At 35.9% G+C, this 22884-nt stretch overlaps 1 protein-coding gene across 1 annotated transcript in view; it reads left to right on the plus strand.

Annotated features, from left to right (window-relative positions):
* The window catches only part of LOC134651268 (sodium-independent sulfate anion transporter-like), a 40670-nt gene extending 18784 nt beyond the window's left edge, over positions 1 to 21886 (plus strand). The window contains exons 7-14 of the mRNA XM_063506336.1: positions 457 to 619; positions 7136 to 7300; positions 8013 to 8174; positions 12399 to 12539; positions 13657 to 13802; positions 16551 to 16712; positions 20789 to 20942; positions 21821 to 21886. Coding sequence (XP_063362406.1) covers positions 457 to 619; positions 7136 to 7300; positions 8013 to 8174; positions 12399 to 12539; positions 13657 to 13802; positions 16551 to 16712; positions 20789 to 20942; positions 21821 to 21858 — 1131 coding nt within the window. The 3' untranslated portion in view covers positions 21859 to 21886. The remainder of the gene's footprint in view (positions 1 to 456; positions 620 to 7135; positions 7301 to 8012; positions 8175 to 12398; positions 12540 to 13656; positions 13803 to 16550; positions 16713 to 20788; positions 20943 to 21820) is intronic.
* Positions 21887 to 22884: the final 998 nt, after the last annotated feature.

Consider the following 22884-nt stretch of genomic DNA (forward strand, 5'->3'; position numbering starts at 1 on the left):
AGACAGTAATTTTTCCACTTTTAAAATTCTAAACTTATATTTGTACTAGTGATGGGTAGGACATCAATTTAAAATGAGTTTTTATGAGTACCTCATTTACTAAAATGAGGTGTTACAATGTCTTACTTCAAATGAGGTGAGGTACTAGCATATTTTCAGCGTCGACTATTCCATTAATTCCAACGGCGACAAAAATATTTAATGTATATACATATTTATGTATTCATCACTTCCTTTATAAATAAATAAATAGTAACATTTAATTGGAGTGCAATTCTGGAGGTTAGGAATAGAACTTTTAGGAGAAAGATAATTTTAGAATCAAGTAAAATGAATAGAGGAGTGAAGTAAGACATTTCTGCGGTACGAAGTACTGCGACAAATTAACAAAATGAGTGGTACAAATGAGGTGCCTCACGAGTGAGCGACTCAACACTAATTTGTACTGCCTTCCAGCGTTTAAAGGTCTCAACAGACACGAGTTCGAGCGCGGCGCGGCTTGGCTGCGCGCGCTCGTGCTTGCACTTGGTGCGCGCGCGCAACGCGCTCGTGGTGTTCGCGGCCGCGCTGCTCGCGTACCTGCTGTCTTTGAAGGGCACTCTGCCTTTCGCACTCACTGGTATGTTTTTTTTCTCAAAAATGGGCAAAGTCGACGTCGTGCTTTGAAACCCTCGCAACGCTTATGATTCCATTTTTCGTACCACTCGCCAGGGCTTGTTAACGTTACCAATTCACATTATAAAGTAACGTTACTTAACGTTAAAATCATAAAAATACCTTATTACCGGTAGTAAATGGTAACGATACTTGATAACTTAACATTATTATAACGTTAGCTAGTTAACGTTAATTTTACCGGTAATTTTACTTTTTATTGCAGGGCTTGTTAACGTTACCCAATTCACATTATAAACTAACGTTACCAAACTAACGTTAACACTATCATTCTTTAAGCTGATATTTGCTTGTAATTTCATACACAATTTTAAGGCCAGTAGACCTTATTGACCATAAATACGGCAGGGCTTCTGTCAAATTGAAATAGAATCAGTCAAAATACATTAAAGATAATTATGTACGTTAGTAAAACTCAACTTTAATTCTAGTAGTTAGAGTTCATAGTCTTTTGTCATTATTCTTTATGTTTATCAAATGAAAGAGGTGGTATCCTACTTGTTTAAGATCTTTGTCCAATATGCATTGCGTCTCACTCTCTCATTAAGCAAAATGTGAGACGCAAATACACAATGGACCGAGATTGGACAGATAAAATACCACCCGGCTGTGTCGGAATATATTTGCCAAAATAAGAAGGTTGCAAAACGTCATAAATTAGTTTTTTAAATATGATGGTATAGCTAATTCGTTACTTGGTCGGTTTATATTAGATTACTGTCATCAACTCTGTATTTATTTTATTTCTTTAACCCCTTATTCATAAACGCGCTACAAACTTCAATTAGCTAATAATAGTAATAATCGTTTGTCCTTATCTGTCACTTTAACTTATGTATTTGTAAGTAAGGGATAAACATAATTGAACTAAATCAGGCCCGTAAAGTTTATGAATAAAGTGGTTAATCTTTATTGCACAAAAGAAAAACCTTATAGTACAAGAGGCGGACTTAATGCCATAAGGCATTCTCTACCAGTTAACGATGGCTTGTCCTCCGGGCCATTTGATCGATGACCTCCTTTGATTATTTATTTTTAATGGACGCCAAAATCCAGACAGGAACTTCGATTTTGACATTTACCACAGTAATGCAGTCGGTAGCAATGTCGCGCTTCAAAATTGCTGCAGTCGACTGCATTGCTGTAGAAAACGTGAAAAAGGTAATTCAAAGGGTAATAGGGTTATATACACCGCGGGGGTTATTACCCGAAAGATTTAAACCAACGATTTTATATCCTAATTAGAGTATATAAAGTTATATAACACATAGTCCAAAAACCCTTAATTTAAGAGATATTAATTATTTAAAACAAATCACAAGTTAAAAAATCTCAATTCTAACACACCCTTATGCGTGACGTAGCCACCAACTAATTTTACACGCAGACGCACTAACTGCATGGTTATTAGCCAAATTCGAACTTCTAACGAAATTTTGTTCTGTTCTCAATCACGAGAGTGCAAACTATTTACCTTCACGATAACTGGCTGATAGTTTGACGAAAATGACGAAATTGATGTCAAGATATGCGCAAGATAAAATCTTTAAATTTGATTGACTGTAATAAATAAAATTCGCCATGCCGCATTATCCTCCGGCTCATTTAGCGGATATTCACTTTGTGTACGGATTTGGAAACCCGAAGAACTATGTGCTTCCGGCACGACGGACCCACTTCAGCCTCGTTCCCAGTTCGTAAATTGGCTAGACGAACAATACCCTGAGAGGTGGATTGGCCGTGGAAGCAACGTCCTAACCTGGTCCGCCCGGTCACCCGACTTAACGCCATTGGTTTTTTTTCTATGGGGAACTCTGAAAGATAAGGAAGGAATACTCAACACCAGTGAAGTCTGGAGAAGAATTATTAATAAAAATTCGAACGGCTTCCGAAGAAATAAAGAACACTTGTAAACCTAAATAATGAAATCCGTTTAAAATTAAATCTTTGTGCTGAAAACGGTGGTACACACTTCGAAAACCTAACCTAACCTAACCTAGCGTTTTCCCGGTCTAGCGCCAGGGTCCGCTTTCCTGCTCAGTCTTCTCCACTTTGCCCGGTCTTCGGCATCCTCAGGTGTGAAAACCTAATTCATTAAATTAATAAAAAAGCGTAATTGTTTAACATAGTTGTTTATTTTACTTTACTCAGTATAAATCAACACATCGAGAATTTAAAATACGTACTGATAAGCATGATCGATATTTTAACAAAAGGTCATTCATTGATTTTAACAAAGTAATCATCCCTTTCCAGCTGTAGTATGAGTTAAAACAATAAGAGACATGATTTCTTTCGGATATAATCATGGTTAATGGCTTTGGTTATCTCACTCAAAGGAAAAGATTTTATCGCAAAGTTTCAACAATAATAACTGCACTGTACCTACTGTTGTAGTAATTAATAAAGTTTTGATACAATTTGTGGTATTTTGAGGTGCCAATCAATTGAAATAATTTCAACGTAAACATGATCCTAGACATAACTTGACACTTCTTGTCATGGAACACATATCACTGCATTCGCCGTGCATCGTATGATATCGGAGTGATTCGTGAAATGTCATGCTCGCTCTCTGTTTCTCTACTTGAGATTAATTAAACTCGCTCACTCTCTGAATAAAGGTTTGTTCACAAAGAAGCGGTAAATTAATATGATTTAATTTGTACTGAAATAGTAGTTTAATTAAAATATATAATTGGACCCATGTTGATATAACATTATTTACTCGTACTGTCGTCAAAAATACGTGGTTTAAATCTTTCGGGTTATTAAATCCCGCGGTGTATAAGATGAAATGATGCATTAATAAAACTTTAGTTAACTAACAATATTATATTAAATCAACAACTTTGACAGCACGATCTCTTCGCAGGTAGGTGCTCTACAAGGAGTTTATATTACAACATTATTTCCAAGAAATAATCTCTCATTATTAAATTATACAACGGGACTTAATCGCGTATCGTTGTATAATTTAATAATGTGTAAAAATCGTGAAAGTTTAAATCAGTGTAATCTCTCATTGTTACGAAAATGTTGGTAGGGTGGCTTTAGGTTACTTTTCGTTCATATCGTCTTGGATATGGGTGAACATGGTGTTAATACACTCAGTATCAATCAACCTGTAAAGATATTGTAGCCTGGCCTTTTCTCGAAAAGTCTTCTAGAAAAATTTACGCTCATGTCGTCTCGGATATGAGTATATTTGGTATCAGTGCATTCAGTATAATATCCTGAACACAAATATATGAGATGACAAGCGCGAAAGTGGTGAGGGTAGTTACTGTGATGCAAAGTTTTTACCATTTTTCTTTTAAACATACCATGTGGGGTACCAAATGAAAGGGCCTTGTGAGTAGATCACAAATATATAACATACTGTAACACTTTTACTACTTAATCCAACAAATTATTTGAAAACGTTCAAAAATTTCACAATGAGTTGATTTCCAACTGCTCTAAATTGACTAAGATAACTTGATCCCAAGTTTCCTTGCAATTATACGTAATCGAGGGCCAGGCTCATACTAGTTCTCATGTCGCGATGCGCTATCGCTAACAAAAACTAAGCGTTACGAATTGCTGACATTTGCTTCTTTTAGTTTCTCTACTCAAGCATCGGATGACAGGATCGTTGAAAAGGGACAAACATATCCTTTGACGTTACGTTACTCTTCTCGTGAGTTGTCAAATTTTAAAATTCGAAATTAGCTTTGGAATTTGTCCGGGTGGCTATTCGAAGTATAACTTGGTGGACGGTACTTACTAACCAAATAAGCTTGAGATCCAGTATCATAGATAGTTGTAAGACTTCAAGGGTCTATTTATATCTGACTGTGCATCCTGTATTCTAAACGTTTTGTGAATAGATATAAAAATTGACACCTATCATTTTTCACATAAACACAGACACTTTATGCATTGAATTATTAAACCTTAACGCAATGCCATAAGTCATAAGGTATATTTTCCTAATATACCTTTATGCTAATTCGAACTTTGTTATAAAAGATGTCATTTTATATCATTCGCGCGTGCATTTCACTCGTACTAGATGAAATATGTATTGGTGCGAGCGAGACGGTTGGGCGAATGATAACAAAATGATATCTTTTTGACATCTTAAACAAAGTTTGACTTGGCCTCTGTGGAAGCCTGGAAATACAGCATACTTCATTGACTTTTTATGCTGGAAATTGATTTAATTATTGCGAGAAAAATAAGTATGTAGTCTTCAATAACTTGTACAGTTATGTACTGCCAAAAAACTAGAAGTGTCCATTAATTGTGTAGAACATTATTTGCTGTTTGTTTCCAAAATCATGCTGCTATTCTGCGAATATAGCAGTTCCTCGGGCAGATAAATTAAACATGATCGAAACAAATACTATTAAATTAACCACAATAGTAAACTTTTCTCTCAGTGTGGGATATTCTCGGTCATGGAAAACTTACAAAATTGTTGTTTTTTTCATTAAATCTATAATTAATATTATTGTCGGGAGAAATTCTGACCGTGTAGTCGTGTAAGCTTCAAAGCCCATTCTTCAAAAAAATTCTAGTTAGAAATTACTGTTTAGGTAGTATAAAATATAAAATAAAAAAAATGTTATTTCTCAAAAACGGGAACAGATATCAAGTTGTTAATTCGCAGACGGGTATTCAATATGATATATAATTCACCCGTGTAGAAACATTTTACTGTGCAATTAATGTAACTTTAACTTTATATTGACTCCACTATTAGTAATTCGGTATTGTTAGATTACAAAGTAATCTGGGAATCGGTAATCAGATTACAAAGTAATTTCGAGTAATCGTGGAACCAGGAATCAATTACGAAATGCCCATCTCCATTTAATATGTCTTTGTCTCACGGAAGTTTTGTTATTAAAATTGCCCATCTCTGCTTGAGAGTGAATGAACATTCGCTCGATTGTCAACGATGATGGCACCTATCAGTTAATCAAACGGTAAATAAGCAGCTGTTAACGTTACCTACTAACGTTAACAATGGTGTATCGATACCTTTGACTTAACGTTAGCTCAAATTGACAGCTGCTAACGTTACCATTTTGTTACCGGTAAAGAGTAGTATAACTAACGGTACCTGGTCTAACGTTAGTTACAACTTAACGTTAAATCTGTCACCTTGTGGTAACGATACCAACTTTTTAACGGTATTTAAAGCCCTGCCACTCGCTACTAGGGCTTGCAATTCGAATATTCGAATTTGTCGAATATTCGACCTGTTTTGATATTCGAATATTCGGCCGCTCAGGTTTCGAATATTCGAATATTTTTTATTACTAATAAAAAATCTATTTTATCCGCTGTAGTTACAGTTTCTGTGTGTTTTCCGAGTATTTACAGTGAATGAGGAACGGTAGGTACCCAAATACGAAGGAAATAATATTTTTACTGTATTCCTCTCGATAGACTTCGTGAATACAGTGAAACCTAACTCAATTTAGAAGAAAACGAAATCAAAAAGTATGTTATTTTTACGGTGCGTAAGTTTTAAGTTAAAGGGTCATTCTGTTTATTCAGTACAAGCGTACGTTAAGCGAATTTTTGAAATCTAAACTTTGCCACTCATCGCAATTCTCAAATTTGATCATACCAAACCTGCCCAACTAGGTAATCTAACCATGCACCTTTAGCTGACGAATAATCCACCCAGTAGTCAACTTTTTCCCTTAAATATTCCAATATTATATAATTAGTCGACCATTAGGAATAAAAACTTGCCAAAACAAATAAAGTCAATAAAGATTCAAAATACAATGGAATTAAAGGCCTTTTTACAGGCCTCTGAGTGACTACAAGTTAATTTAAAACGGAAAATAATTACCTAATAAAAAAAATCTTTACCTAAGTTTTTTTTTTTGGATGGTTAAAGTTATTTTATTTCACGCAACGACGCATTTATAATAAAAGTTTTATCTAGAAATATTGAATACGTCTAATTTTAGCGTTTTACTTGTTTTTATAAAATGTGGGCAATTCATAGTAGGATGATAAAATCTAGTCAATTAAGTGGATTTCTGCAAAATATCATTAGTTTTAGCAATATGTGAAAAAAGCTTTTGAATAAAACGATAATAAATCGATTTCTCGTTCCTTTTCTTATTTTTTATAATATTCGAATAATTATTCGAATATGTCGTCAGAAAAAGTCGAATATTCGAATACCTGAAAGTTTCGAATATTTGCAATCCCTACTCGCTACGTTCGTGGTTCAATTTTGGAATCTTTCGCTTCCTCGTGTATCAATATTAGCACGAGCGGTTAAACAACAACTTTGCCCCCTTGTAAAACAAATAACTGTTACGTAAGCGTTAGAAATATGATACTTATGTTGATTCTCTTTCGAAGTAGAAATAATTATATCCATATCTTCACTACTCTAGAAGTTACTTTAGATTTTTCTGATTTTGGTATTCTTCTATTACAGGTACTATAACCGGCGGGCTACCAAATTTCGCCCCGCCCCCATTCTCAACAACCGTCGGCAACCAGACCCTTAACTTCCAAGACATGCTGGTCGTGTTCGGACCGGAGGGGTTCGTGATGCCTCTCGTCGCCATATTGGAGAGCATCGCTATAGCTAGGGCTTTTGGTGAGTCATGGTGCCCTGGTCTCTATGGTAGACAACCAGACCCTCAACTTCCAAGACATGCTGGTCATGTTCGGGCCGGAGAGCTTCGTGATGCCTCTGGTAACCATCTTGGAGAGCATCGCTATAGCTAGGGCTTTTGGTGAGTTATGGAACCCTGGTACTTTGCCTAAGCGAATATTTAACTTTAAATAGATCTAAAGATGTGTTGATCGAGTTTTAGATGGAAAATTCGCAATATTACAAGATTATTGTGGTATGTTATAGTTCGTCAAACCAATTCGTCAGTAAATAAGAACCAAAAAAACTATACTCATCCTTTTCTTTTGGGTGCTATTACTAGTGTAAGACAATGATAGTATGATTATCTCTGTCTATGTTTGAAATGAGACAGTCCTTTGACAAATTATATACCTATCTTACCTTTCTTTTTCTGTCCTATTAAGAACTTTTTACGTCGCGATAGCTAAAGCTTTAGATACGGCTTTCTCTCGTGTAAGAGGCTCATAAAAGAAATATCCTTGGGTCATTGACCCAGTGAAGTAAGTCATAATGATATTTTTTCTACTCCCGTACTTTTATTTGTAATTTAAAAGGTCGTGCACAACTTTAAACCCCTATCTTATAGTTGTCAAGACAAGTCTTTAGTCTATTCCCCAAAAAGTATTTGTGCATACACGCAGTATCTTAAAACTATAGGTATTTTTTATTTAAGCTGGCAGCAAACCCGTTGACGGCACCCAGGAAATGTTAGCCGTGGGCGCGTGTAACATAGTGTCCTCGTTCTGCCAGGCCATGCCGGCCACCGGCTCCTTCACCAGGACGGCGCTCAACCACGCGTGCGGCGTGGTCACCCCCGCCGGATCCATGTTCAAAGGTATAGTTTGTAGCTTTCTAATAGACCCAGAAGGCTAATCCTATTGTCTATTGTTAAGAAAAACCGCTCGTGCCACGTGCCACAACCACCTGCATAAAAAATCGGTACTTCGGTTACTGAGTGCCGGCGAGTCGAACGCTACAGAACCAGTCTAAAATGTGTCATCGAGATGCGTAACAGAGGCACGTTATCGGAGAGCGCACCTACACTGGTTTTTTGAGCGTCGGACTAGCCCGCGCTCAGGTGCCGAATAGAATAATCAGGACCCTTTTTTGCAGGTAAGTAGCACGTGCGGTTTTACTGAACAATAGACAATAGGATTAGCCTTCGGGGTCTATTAGAAAGCTACAAACTATACAGTACAAGAACAGTAGTGAATCTTCATAGAAATGTGCCGCTGCCGGCTTGAATGTGTGCGTGCGCGCCGGGCGCCGTGTACGCACGCGCTGCCACGCACACATTCGCATAACATACGGGGGAATACGGTGGCGGCAGTGTGGGCCGTACCGCGACTGAGATCGCGCGCATTCGAGTACGCTCGCATTTGCCTGCTCTTACCGGCCTTAATTTACACCTCATTTATGAATTGATAGAACATTTCATTATATTATATAAATAGAAACCTAGTGCTACTCATAATACGCAAATAATATTTAACTAAAAATAAAAGTGACAACCCTAAGCGCCAACGCAAGAGTAGGTAAATAACTTGCCGAGCGGCCTTAGATTCACTACTGTTGTTAGTGTACTGTGTCAAAGGTAAGGGCTCATTTAGACGATGCGAGTTTCATTACATTGCGGGTTTTGATCGGTCGGTTGAATTACAAGATACAAGATACAAGACATTTATTCATAAAAGTCAATGTTTTACAGGTCAGGTAGGTACGTATTCAACTAATACTAGTAGGTACCTACAGCATTTCAGGAGTGATATTTATGTCACTTAACTTATTATAAATAAAACATAATTGTAAACATAACAAATTCTAAATCAGTAGTATAGTCATTAGGGTCGCATATGGCTTAACCAGTCATCATTTTATTTATATGGTATACATTTGATTATACATTTGATTATACGTATTAATTGGACGTAACCAACCGTCCGCAATGTAACTAAAATCGCATGCGAGTTCGCGCGCCGTCTAAATTGGCCCTAAGGCTCATTATATCCTCGTAAGGCCCAAGGTCCTACCTCTAGTACATCTTCAGGTCGATTAAATATAATCATATTCAATAGGGATGATGGCACATGTTGAATTTTATAACAAAATCTAGTAAAATAGATAGCAAACGAGCAATTTATCACAATATTGTGGATATTAAAATAAAATATTGAAAAATTACAAAAATACAGGGCCTGAAAGTTTCTAAATTTAAGTTTTTTCTTAACTTCCAAAAACGATAAAAGTAAGGGTACCATTCGATTCCTTACATTTCATTCAAAAAAATATTGAATAGCAATTAACTATATACATAAACGCAATATTTCACCGACAAAAACGCAATTTTCTTGTTTTGTCCATACTACAAGATGGGCGATGACGTCACGGCCCTTGGCCGTTTTGTATAGGGCGTTTCGCGAGTGAAGTGCGACTGTCGGCCTTTGACTACAATTTCTGACTTTTTTGTTACTTTAATGCAATGGGTCCCATATAGACATTTGATCCTAAAAACAAACCCGATCGATTGATATCATAAATGAAAATTAGTCATGTAGCCTATTGGAACTTTGAGTTGCTTTTGCATTGTTTCATTCAGTTTTCAAACAATGCAAAATCAACTCTGTTTCCTAGACTATAGGTTCAACTTTCAGTGGTAAATTTTGGATTTTTTATTTGTATGGCGGGGCCTTAGGGAATCCGTAGTCAACATTTCAAAAACCAGTCACCAACTTTACATACTCCATTTTTGGATGAAACTTGGTATCTGAGGATCCGAAAGGCCTCTGTCGCAACGTAGTATTTTCGTTCTGTCAAGTAATGCCGGCCACCACCACTGGCCAAGTTTAAAATGCCGCACGGTGGGCTGAAAATCGGCCTCCATAGAAATAGAAACCGAAGTCTTAAATTTGAACTTTTTTTTATTGGAATAGCTTTTGTTAGGTTTTATTATGTCCCAAAATTAATCTTCGCTAATTTGGTTGGAAAAATAATTAATTATAATTTTTTTTCAAAATCTTTGTATGGCGCGTATCAGAAAAAACGAGTTTTCTCCGAAAATAAAAAGTTAACCGTAATATCCTGACAGATGATTTTAAAACCAATTATTCTTGATTTTGCCACATAATTAGAATTTTCCTACGGGGTGCCCTTTTTTTAAAAAAAATCGATATATTTTTTTATTTTTATTATCTTATTTTTTTATTTTAATACGGTTATACTCGTTATTTTGACTACAAAAAATGAATTTGAGTTTGATCGAACCAATAACTTACGCGTAGTGAATTTTTGTTCTAAGCAAATGTATGGAGCGTACGAGTAAAACGGATTTTTTTTCAAAAATTAAAGGTATACCGTAATATCCTTGCAGATGATTTAAGTACCAATTATTAATGATATGTTGACATAACGCGAACTTTTCTACCGTGTGCACTTATTTAATAAAAAATAAAAAACTTATTTTTTCATGCTGAAATAGCTTTTTCTCATTGTTTTAATCAAATAAATAATAAACATACAACAGTTACAAGTAGAAAATTGAAAATAAAACCATTACATCCTTTACATTATTACCATTGTATCCTCTTTATTACATTATCTTTGTACTTAATGAAACAGTATTTAACAAATGACACATTGACAACTTATGAGTCTAAAATTAATGATCATTAATGAGGTTACAATCGTTAGTAGATATTATGAATGCAGTTTAATCATTAAGGTTTTAATCATTATGCTTATAATTAGACGTAAAACTAATTATAATAGCAATGATATACTCGTAGAATGGTGGTGTTCATTAGTACTAGCAATAAATAGGTAAGGGGTACATTTTATATTTTAGTTCATCTTGAGCTTCTTAACCGCTAACTTACACGACCATAAACCATGGACAGTCTTATTACGAACTTGGACTTGTTTGTTATCCTAAAATCTCAAGGATCTAGTTTAAATCACGAAGCTTTGTTTGATTGTTAAATATTGTTTCATTAAGTACAAAGATAATGTAATAAAGAGGATACAAAGGTAATAATGTAATGGATGTAATGGTTTTATTTTCAATTTTCTACTTGTAACTCTTGTATGTTTATTATTTATTTGATTAAAACAATGAGAAAAAGTTATTTCAGCATGAAAAAATAAGTTTTTTATTTTTTGTTAAATAAGTGCATACGGTAGAAAAGTTCGCGTTATGTCAAAATATCATTAATAATTGGTACTTAAATCATGTGCAAGGATATTACGGTATACCTTTAATTTTTGAAAAAAAAATCCGTTTTACTCGTACGCTCCATACATTTGCTTAGAACAAAAATTCACTACGCGTAAGTTATTGGTTCGATCAAACTCAAATTCATTTTTTGTAGTCAAAATAACGAGTATAACCGTATAAAAATAAAAAAATAAAATAATAAAAATAAAAAATATATATCGATTTAAAAAAAAAAGTGCACCCCGTAGGAAAATTCTAATTATGTGGAAAAATCAAGAATAATTGGTTTTAAAATCATCTGTCAGGATATTACGGTTAACTTTTTATTTTCGGAGAAAACTCGTTTTTTCTGATACGCGCCATACAAAGATTTTGAAAAATAATTATAATTAATTATTTTTCCAACCAAATTAGCTAAGATTAATTTTGGGACATAATAAAACCTAACAAAAGCTATTCCAATAAAAAAAAGTTCAAATTTAAGACTTCGGTTTCTATTTCTATGCAGGCCGATTTTCAGCCCACCGTGTGCCGGTGTATTGTCTGTATGTGTTGTTATGTCAATTTCAGTAAATGCCAACGTTTTCTTGTACCACATTGCCATAGTCACAGAATAAATAATAGTACTAAGTACAGAAGACTCACTCTCTAACAAAACACGTCTGTTACGATCAGCAATGATATGGCCGCTAGGTGGCGACAGCGCCATGCGCGGCTTATGGCTTTCCCCAAAATTGGGGCGGAACGGATGTACTTTTAGCTACCTGTAGCAAAGCGACGAAATCGCGGAGTGAGCCATAGTTATAATTTAATTAAGATAGATTCATAACGTTTGTATTTTATTTTCAGCTCTACTAGTCTTACTATCGGTGACGTTATTCACTGATGCATTCTACTATATACCCCGCGCTGTGCTCGCAGCCGTCATCATGGTCGCTATGATGTCTATTATAGAACTCGCTATCATACCGACACTATGGAGGAATAGCAGTAAGTAACTACTTAAATATGTATAATATGCTTAGTTCTACTAGTCCTACTGTTAGCGACACGTCTTACTGACGCGTTCTACTACAACCCTCGCGCCGTGTTAGCGGCTGTCATCATGGTCGCTATGATGTCCATTATAGAGCTCGCTATCATACCGACACTGTGGAGGAATAGCAGTAAGTAATTTACTTGGGTATAATATGCTTAGTTCTACTTGTTTTACTGTCAGTGACGTTATTCACTGACGCGTTCTACTACATCCCTCGCGCCGTGTTAGCGGCTGTCATCATGGTCGCTATGATGTCTATTATAGAACTCGCTATCATACCGACACTATGGAGGAATAGCAGTAACTGACTGTCAGTGACGTTATTCACTGACGCGTTCTACTACATCCCTCGCGCCGTGTTAGCGGCTGTCATCATGGTCGCTATGATGTCTATTATAGAACTCGCTATCATACCGACACTATGGAGGAATAGCAGTAACTGACTGTCAGTGACGTTATTCACTGACGCGTTCTACTACATCCCTCGCGCCGTGTTAGCGGTTGTCATCATGGTCGCTATGATGTCTATTATAGAACTCGCTATCATACCGACACTATGGAGGAATAGCAGTAACTGACTGTCAGTGACGTTATTCACTGACGCGTTCTACTACATCCCTCGCGCCGTGTTAGCGGCTGTCATCATGGTCGCTATGATGTCTATTATAGAACTCGCTATCATACCGACACTATGGAGGAATAGCAGTAAGTAACTGACTGTCAGTGACGTTACATCCCCGCGCCGTCCTAGTGGCTCTCATTGTAAAAAAAAAAGTCAAAAATTCGTTATTACGTAAGACACAATTATGTACATAATATAAAGTGATGGAGCGACCCGGTAAGCAAAAATGCCTGTGTTGGGTGGCGCCGCTCTTTCTTTAGGTGACTGTGGTGTGTGTTATACAAAGAAAGTTTAATATGTGGTCAACCAAATCTTGTCAGTAAAAAAAGGCGCGAAATTCAAATTTTCTATGGGACGATATCCCTTCGCGCCTACATTTTTCAAATTTGCCGCCTTTTTCTACTGTCAAGATCTGGTTGACCGAGTATAAATCTGTTATATTTTAGAGCTGGAGCTGGTAGTATACTCGGGCACAGTAATAGTGGGGTGTACACTCGGCTTGGAATATGGCATCGCGGCGGGCGCGGGCGGCGACGCGCTGCGCGCACTAGCGAGCAGCGCCAGGCCGCAGCTACACCCCGCCGTGTTCAAGGTAGAGACCCCATGAGGAAAAATGTTATTATAATGTTCAAGACTTTTTCTCAAACATGCAATGAAATGTCGTCGCTCCGGGCGTTATATCAGGCTTCGAAGTATCACGTTTAGGGCGGAGCAACTCCAGAGAACTGTAAAGGAATTTCATACGAAATTGAAGGCCTAGGCCGGGAAGTATTTTTTTTTTAAATTCTAATGTAAACATGGGGTCTGTGTCCATGAACAGACTAAACAGCCGAATTATATTTTTATTTTTATTTTTGGTGAATGAATGGTTTTCGGACCAAAATATCCGTGTTAACGCCTGTTATACACGAACGTACTGATATTAAGAATACGAATCTGTATGATTCAATGTGTTGATGAATAAATTTAAAATTTTGTCTATACGTAAGTCACCAGAGACCATAGACAATATTTAAAATCCTCTGCATTTATTTTATTTATAGAAATTGAGATTCTTATTATCAGATTGTGTATAATGGCCCTAATAAGGTCTATTCGAACACTACACACGCGAAATACGGACGACTTCCGTAAAAAAAAAACAATTATGGCGGGATTGGAAGGAAAATTAAAAAACTTTTGTTGTGAAGTTGGATTTTTATTATAAAGATTATAAATTTGTTTTTTTTTGAGTGGTGTATTTTTTATTTCATTGCATGTTTGAGAAAAGCACTATACATGCCTAGCCGTGAAAAGGTCTTGCCGGCTTCGTATCACTATCCGGCCTCCCTACGGTCGGCCGGCTATACCTACTCACCCGGCAAGCCCTTCTTTCCCGACGTCTGCAGTAATCTACTATTTATGTGATAGCAGTATGTAATGAGATAGTGAGTGACATTTAAATTATTACATAATTATTCCTAAATTTAATTGAATATTAAACTGACATTGTAAGTTTTTATTACTAGTTGTAGGTTGGTATATTATGTTAAGGTCAGTTGACATTTATATTTATTAAATTTATTTTTTCCAGTTTGTAAGTTATATTTTAATTGTAAATAATTGTATTACTTAGCTATATTTTAAATATCGTAAGCCGGAAAGGTACATCATAGCTGCTGCATTGAAAAAACACCCTAACACCTGTACTAATGTATTTACACCTATGATGACGAAATAAAATTATTGATTGATTGATATTGATTGAGGTTTCAAACTAGGACGTCATTTTAAAATTTTACGGCGTTATTCATAAACGGCTGCTAAGTTAATCTGCTGATGATCGTCGTTTGTCCCTCCCTATGGCACAACGACAGATAGGGACAAACGACGATCATAAAAATTATCACACGACATGCACAAATACTCACACTGTACGATTGTTTCCGACGTACGTAAATACTTCTTCGTAAATATATTCTTTGTTGTGACCTGGGTCCCGGCAGAAAATCAGTGCTTTGCTCGAAAGAGCGAAGCGTATCACTGAGCCGTGACCCTTTTGTCCTGCTGCAACGCACACAGTTTGTATAGTTTGTAGCTTTCTAATAGACCCCGAAGGCTAATCCTATTGTCTATTGTTAAGAAAAACCGCTCGTGTCACGTGCCACAACCACCTGCATAAAAAATCGGTACTTCGGTTACTGAGTGCCGGCGAGTCGAACGCTACAGAACCAGTCTAAAATGTGTCATCGAGATGCGTAACAAAGGCGCGTTATCGGAGAGCGCACCTACACTGGTTTTTTGAGCGTTGGACTAGCCCGCGCTCAGGTGCCAAATAGAATAATTAGGACCCTTTTTTGCAGGTAAGTAGCACGTGCGGTTTTACTGAACAATAGACAATAGGATAAGCCTTCGGGGTCTACTAGAAAGCTACAAACTATACCTACCTACTTTTATTAAATTTTACTTTTGTACCTATACTCATTTCTATGTTATTTTCTTTGTTAGTGTAATAATTATTTAGTTTTTTTTTCTTTTCTTCTGTTATGATGATTGTGTGTAAATTTATATTGTGTGTCATTGCAGCTGTCAAATAAATGATTTATCTATGTATCTACTGACTAAGTTGGCAGCAGTGAAAATGCGTTCACTGGTTGGCAGCCGTTTATGAATAACGCCAAAGAGGATGTTGGACGACCGACCGCTTCCTCATACGGACGTACCTAGTCTCCGTTTTCCTCTCGCGAGATTGGTATTATGGAAAATATATTTATGCTATTTTTTGTATATTAACCGGAGCTGTGCCCTTTTAGTTTCTTTTTTCTATTTTTTGATTATATACCACAGAAGATACACATGAAAAACAAACTCTATACATTTTTTTTAAATATCTTCAAATAACAAAAAAAAATGTACCTACTTTTTATAACAGGCAGGAAAATGGGGCCAACGTTTTTACGGGTTGGGCCCCCTCTTAACGAATGTCTATCAAAATTAATTAATGAATATAATTATTTTAGGAAGCGCTGGTGGCCTAGCGGTAAGAGCGTGCGACTTTCAATCCGGAAGTCGCAGGTTCGAACCCCAGCTCGTACCAATGAGTTTTTCGGAACTTATGTACGAAATATCATTTGATATTTACCAGTCGCTTTTCGGTGAAGGAAAACATCGTGAGGAAACCGGACTAATCCCAATACGGGCCTAGTTTCCACTCTGGGTTGGAAGGTCAGATGGCAGTCGCTTTCGTAAAAACTAGTGCCCACGCCAATTACTGGGATTAGTTGCCAAGCGGACCCCAGGCTCCCATGAGCCGTGGCAAAATGTCGGGACAACGCGAGGAAGATGATGATGATTATTTCAGGTGGGCAACGAGTCGTGTATCTCCCTGACCCTGACGGGTAGCCTGGGCTACGCCGGCGCGGAGCACTGCGCAGGCGCGGTCCGCAAGCACGCGCGCGCGACGCCGCTTGTGGTCGTGCTAGACGGACGGCTGCTGACTAGTGTGGATCTTGGGGTTGCTGAGGTTAGTAGATATAACTGTTTTTGGAGACGGGTCTGTTTAAGCTAACACGAATATATTTAGTATAGTTTGTAGCTTTCTAATAGACCCCGAAGGCTAATCCTATTGTCTATTGTTAAGTAAAACCGCTCGTGCCACGTGCCACAACCACCTGCATAAAAAATCGGTACTTCGGTTACTGAGTGCCGGCGAGTCGAACGCTACAGAACCAGTCTAAAATGTGTCATCGAGATGCGTAACAAAGGCACGTTATCGGAGAGCGCACCTACACTGGTTTTTTGAGCGTTGGACTAGCCCGCGCTCAGGTGCCAAATATAATAATTAGGACCCTTTTTTGCAGGTAAGTAGCACGTGCGGTTTTACTGAACAATAGACAATAGGATAAGCCTTCGGGGTCTACTAGAAAGCTACAAACTATAACTTTATTTTTTAATTTAATTGCAGTGAGACGCCTCATTCGGTTACTCGTATAATGTTTCTTTTCTCTTAATGAATGTATTAATCATACAGGATTCTGACTCTTGGAGACCCTATAATACATCTCTAAGGATAATTTGATAAACTATGTTATCTTTTAGTTCTGACACTTAGAGACATTTACACCTCTAAATAAGTTTAGATTTTTTTTCCATGCATCTGTTTTGTTTTTATTTTAATATTATTATTGTAGTTCTTTTTATGTCATTCGACATTAAGAGACCTTACACATCTCTAAGTAATTGTATTACGTTAGTTTGATTTGGTAGTTGCAGTTGTATTTTATAATTGTTGATGTATTATTATTATTTTTTGCTTGTATGTAAATTCAATGTTGACGTGTAAAAGTGCCCTTGTGGCCTATTTGCTGAATAAATGTTGAAGTTTGAAGTTAACATTTGAAGGGTCCACGGAAAGAACATGTCTAGTCACACTAGTGACATTTTGAGTAATCGCGGCTTTAAAATTTGGAACAATGTCAAAACGTATGGTAATTCCGTGACCAGGTATTATTTAACTAAAAATAAAGTTGTGTTACATTTATTATACACTGGCAGCAAAAGATATAACTAATAGTTCATTAAGAGCTCTTCATTTTGAGATAAAAAACTAATTTTCCGAAAAATGTGACTAGACATGTTCTTTCCGTGGACCCTTCATTTGAACCTTAAACCTTTTTCACTAATAACTATTAGATCAAACATTTAAAAAAACCCTCTATACGCCTACAAAATCACCAAAAATGCCTTACATAATTTCGGAAAAGAGCTGATACTATTAAAACTGCTGGATCGATTTCTATCAAACATAGCTAAAACCACCGCTAGAAAACTCGCTGTCACGTATTAAAAACTACATCGAAGAATGTACTACGCTCGAATAGATGGCGATATACCTTTGGCCTACACTCGAGTACATGGGGACACCGTATGGGGATATCTAACATATCTGTGAAAGAACTAGGGCTTGCAATTCGAATATTCGAATATTCGAATTTGTCGAATATTCGACCTGTTTTGATATTCGAATATTCGGCCGCTCAGGTTTCGAATATTCGAATATTTTTTATTACTATAAAAAAACTATGTCATCCGCTGTAGTTACAGTTTCTGTGTGTTTTTCGGGTATTTACAGTAAATGAGGAACGGTAGGTACCCAAATACGTAGGAAATAATATTTTTACTGTATTCCTCTCGATAGACTTCGTGAATACAGTGAAACCTAACCCAATTTAAAAGAAAACGAAATCAAAAAGTATGTTACTTTTACGGTGCGTAAGTTTTATGTTAAAGGGTCATTCTGTTTATCCTACAAGCGTACGATAAGCGAATTTTTGAAGTCTAAAGTTCTAAACCTGGCCACTTATCGCAATTCTCAAATTTGATCATACCAAACCTGCCCAACTTGGTAATCTAACCATGCACCTTTAGCTAACGAATAATCCACCCAGTAGTCAACTAACTTTTCCCTTAAATATTCCAATATTATATAATTAGCCATTAGGAATAAAAACTTGCCAAAACAAATAAAGTCAATAAAGATTCAAAATACAATGGAATTAAAAGCCTTTTTACAGGCTTCTGAGTGACTACAAGTTAATTTATATCGGAAAATAATTACCTAGGTACCTACTAAAAAAATATCTTGCATACCTAGGTGTTTGGATGGTTAATGTTATATTATTTCACGCAACGACGCATTTATTATAAGTTTTATCTAGAAGTATTAAATACGTCAAATTTTGGCGTTATACTTTTTATAAATGTGGGCATCTTATAGTAGGATGATAAAATCTAGTCAATTAAGTGGATTTCGGCCAAATATCATTAGTTTTAGCAATATGTGAAAATAGCTTTTGAATAAAACGATAATAAACCGATTTCTCGTTCCTTTTCTTATTATTTATAATATTCGAATAATTATTCGAATATTCGAATACGTCGTCAGAAAAAGTCGAATATTCGAATATCTGAAAGTTTCGAATATTTGCAATCCCTAGAAAGAACATAGGTCAAATAGCCATATGTCATTCTAAGAGTTTTAGTCCTGTGTCGAAAGATGGCAGTAAATTTAGTTGACTACAAAATTTCAATCAATCAATATTTTTTTAACAAGCTTTTATTAGGTCGACCTGTACGGATATGATGGTCGTTCTTGTCTACGTGACAGCGTGATAAAACGGTGTCCGTCACTTTCTTTCCCACGGTGTTAAACAGTGACAGTTATTTTATCACGTGGATAAAGATGGATAAAGCTATCCATAATAGGCTGGCTGTATGTAACTATGTAATGGAATCTAAGGTAACTAATTTAACCATCTTCCAAGGATCGTAGCGTCATGAAAATTGGCAGCTGTATGTAGTTCTGATGACAATACAATAATATGGTACTGTCGAGCTGATCTGATGATGGAGACAGGTGGCCATAGAAACTCTGTGATGAAAAAACGTAATCTAATTGTGTTAGGGATTTTTAGAATTGTCTCGATGAGTATTAGTTGTCTGTCGTAAGAAAAGAACAGTCAGCGATAAAAGTTTTTTGCTAAAACTTATTTATTTGTTAAACATAGGTACATAGGTGTTACAATTAATTACTTAGTATCAATTAATTATTTACTTTGACAATACGCCTCTATACTCAATTCTGGTTGCTGCAGATCACTACATAGTATAAAACAAAGTAGCTTCCCCCTGTCTGTCTGTACGTATGCTTAGATCTTTAAAACTACGCAACGGATTTTTATGCGGTTTTTTTTAAATAGATAGAGTGATTCAAGAGGAAGGTTTATGTATAATTTGTTAACCCGTGCGAAGCCGGGGCGGGTCGCTACTTAACAATCTAAGAGTTAATCTGTAATTATTTTTCAAATGTAATTATTTTTGAAAAGATGTGTCCCGCCGAGTTTGTTGCCGGTCCCATAATGGGATACCCTCCTCCAATTGAGGGGGGATTTAAATCTTCTCGGGGCAGAGGTGTAGGGTTGGAGCCGGTGTAGCTTTATTTGACGTTCATAAGCGCATTGTAATTATGCCTACTTGAATAAACTATCTTATCTAACACATATCCAACTTCCAGTATGTTAAAAGCGCGCGACGAAATAAACAACTAGTTCTTCCTGAACCTAAATTAACTATGTATAAAAACGGGCCCCATTACCAGTCGATAAAAATATATAACAAAATCCCTGATTCTATTAAAGACGTTGAAACTTATAATATATTTCGAAATAAACTCAAATCATGGTTAATTGCTAAATCATTTTATTCTTATCAAGAATTTATGGCATCTGACAATAGTGATACGACTGAGAATTAAATGAATTATTATTATAAATGAATTGACACTATTATTATTATTTTAATTGATAATGTATTGTAATATCATCGGAAATATATTTGGATTATTCAGTGTAGAAATCAAAATTATGTTATGTTATGTTTTAAGGTAATTTTAAGTATTTAGTTTTTAAGATTATCATGCTATACCCTATTCAGGGTCCATGCTGTTACAATTTAAATGATTATAACACCTATATGTACCATGGATTGCAGTAAATAAATGAAATCTTTTATCTTATCTTTTATCTGATTTTCTTCTGACAGAGCCTCATCACCACGATCCTGGACCTGGAGGGTCAGGGTCACCGGTTCCTCTTCTGGAACTTCTCGCCGCGACACCAGAAACTGCTGGTGGAGCTGCAGCCTAACTTCGACACTAAATTCGTCACTGGGCCCAGCATAGACCAGCATATACTAGGTATCCATTATCACTACATAGTATAAAACAAAGTAGCTTCCCGCTGTCTGTCTGTCCCTATGTATGCTTAGATTTTTAAAACTACGCAACGGATTTTGATGCGGTTTTAATAGATAGAGTGATTCAAGAGGAAGGTTTATGTATAATTTGTTAATCCGTGCGAAGCCGGGGCGGGTCGCTAGTGCGAGCATAAGAGATTAAGATGTCTACAGGAAAGACTCGTGTCGCTATCTCATACTGAATTTTTTTTTTTGACAGCGGGTTAGCATCGCTATCCAGGGGCCCATTTCTTCAACGATATTACACTAATATTATTTATTAGTCCACGAACTGTCAAATCGTATGGGTTGTCATGACAACACACTAATAATATTAGACTAAATATCTGGGTGACCGAGCTTCGCTCGGAAAACATATAAAAACTCGAAAATGCGCGTTTTCCCAGAGATAAGACCTAGCTAGATCGATTTTTCGCCCCCGAAAACCCCCATATAGCAAATTTCATCGAAATCGTTAGAGCCGTTTCCGAGATCCCCGAAATATATATATATATATATATATATATAAATAAACAAGAATTGCTCGTTTAAAGGTATTAGATAGATAGATATAGTTCGAGAAACGGGCCCCCGAGAAATGCGGCCATCCTGGGTACCGTACCACTATTTAGGACATTTTTAAGTATACGTTTTTAATTTGAGTGTTTTATTTGTTTGTGAATTTTTACTCTCTTGTGTTTCGTGGTTAAATAATTTCCATAAACAAGTTTATTAGGAGCTAAGCTGGATGGAGGTTGTAACGATTCTTAGAATCCTAAATGAAACCTATATGAATGGCTAATACTTAATATAACAATAATGTTCATACATTTTTTTCAGCTTTAGACATCCAAAGAAGACCGACGGTAGTATACTGAAAATAAGAAACTCCTATTAAGAGAAAAAATCTTCAACTACACTCCAAAATATACGTCGTATACGTTCTGAAAATACTTCAGCATACTCCATGTATATCAGATACTCCATGTATATCAGATACAGATACAGTAGATCGACCAAATGAATATTTACAAGTTTAAGCGAAACTTGAAAGATATATATTATTCTTCTCATATACTTACAACTTATATAGGTCTAATACACATATTAGTAAAATTAGCTAGTCACTTTTACAATATCATGGTGCAAGCTCTGACATGTCCAAATAGGCACGTACATGTTTAACTAAAAATAAACATAGCTAGATTAGATTACGATTGGTGGCTGTAATTAGTATTCCTTATAATTCATTATTATAACAAATTGAAAGGGTATTAACTTTATTTGAAATGCTATAAAATAGAAAAGCGATTAAAATAACATAATTGAATATCAGTTTTGTTCTGATAGTATTAGTGTAAATATTCCGAATATGTATTAAAAACGGGTCACTCTACGAATAGATGTTATAAATTCGGCCTTAGGGCATGTAAAAAAAAATAAGTGACCGCGTTTAATAAACCTAATATATTTAGTATCAATTAATATGGTGTCTTCCTCAGTCATCTTGTATCCAATTTATCAGAATTATAATATGTACCTAACCTACTTTACAATGTATCGAGAGCTCAATCTCAATGTAATACTAATTTTGACATTCCCAATGTATTTGTTACTTGGTTAGGAATTAGAATAAGCATAACTGTTATCCTAGATAACGATGTGATATTGATATAAATGATGTATTCTCGTCAAAGAATAATATATATTTTATGACTTATCTGCTACTTGTTTTACTTTCATACTTTTACATTTTCTTTCTTTCTACAGGGGACTACATTTGTATGTTGCCTTTTTCTTTTTTTGTCTCTTGTCGACTTTCTTTTTGTCTCTTTTGTTAAATTATTATTTGTGTCACAATGCATGTAAGTTGTGGTTGAATAAAGATTTTATCTATCTATCTA

Source organism: Cydia amplana, chromosome 9 (assembly GCF_948474715.1).
Source record: "Cydia amplana chromosome 9, ilCydAmpl1.1, whole genome shotgun sequence".
Lineage (NCBI taxonomy): Eukaryota > Metazoa > Arthropoda > Insecta > Lepidoptera > Tortricidae > Cydia > Cydia amplana.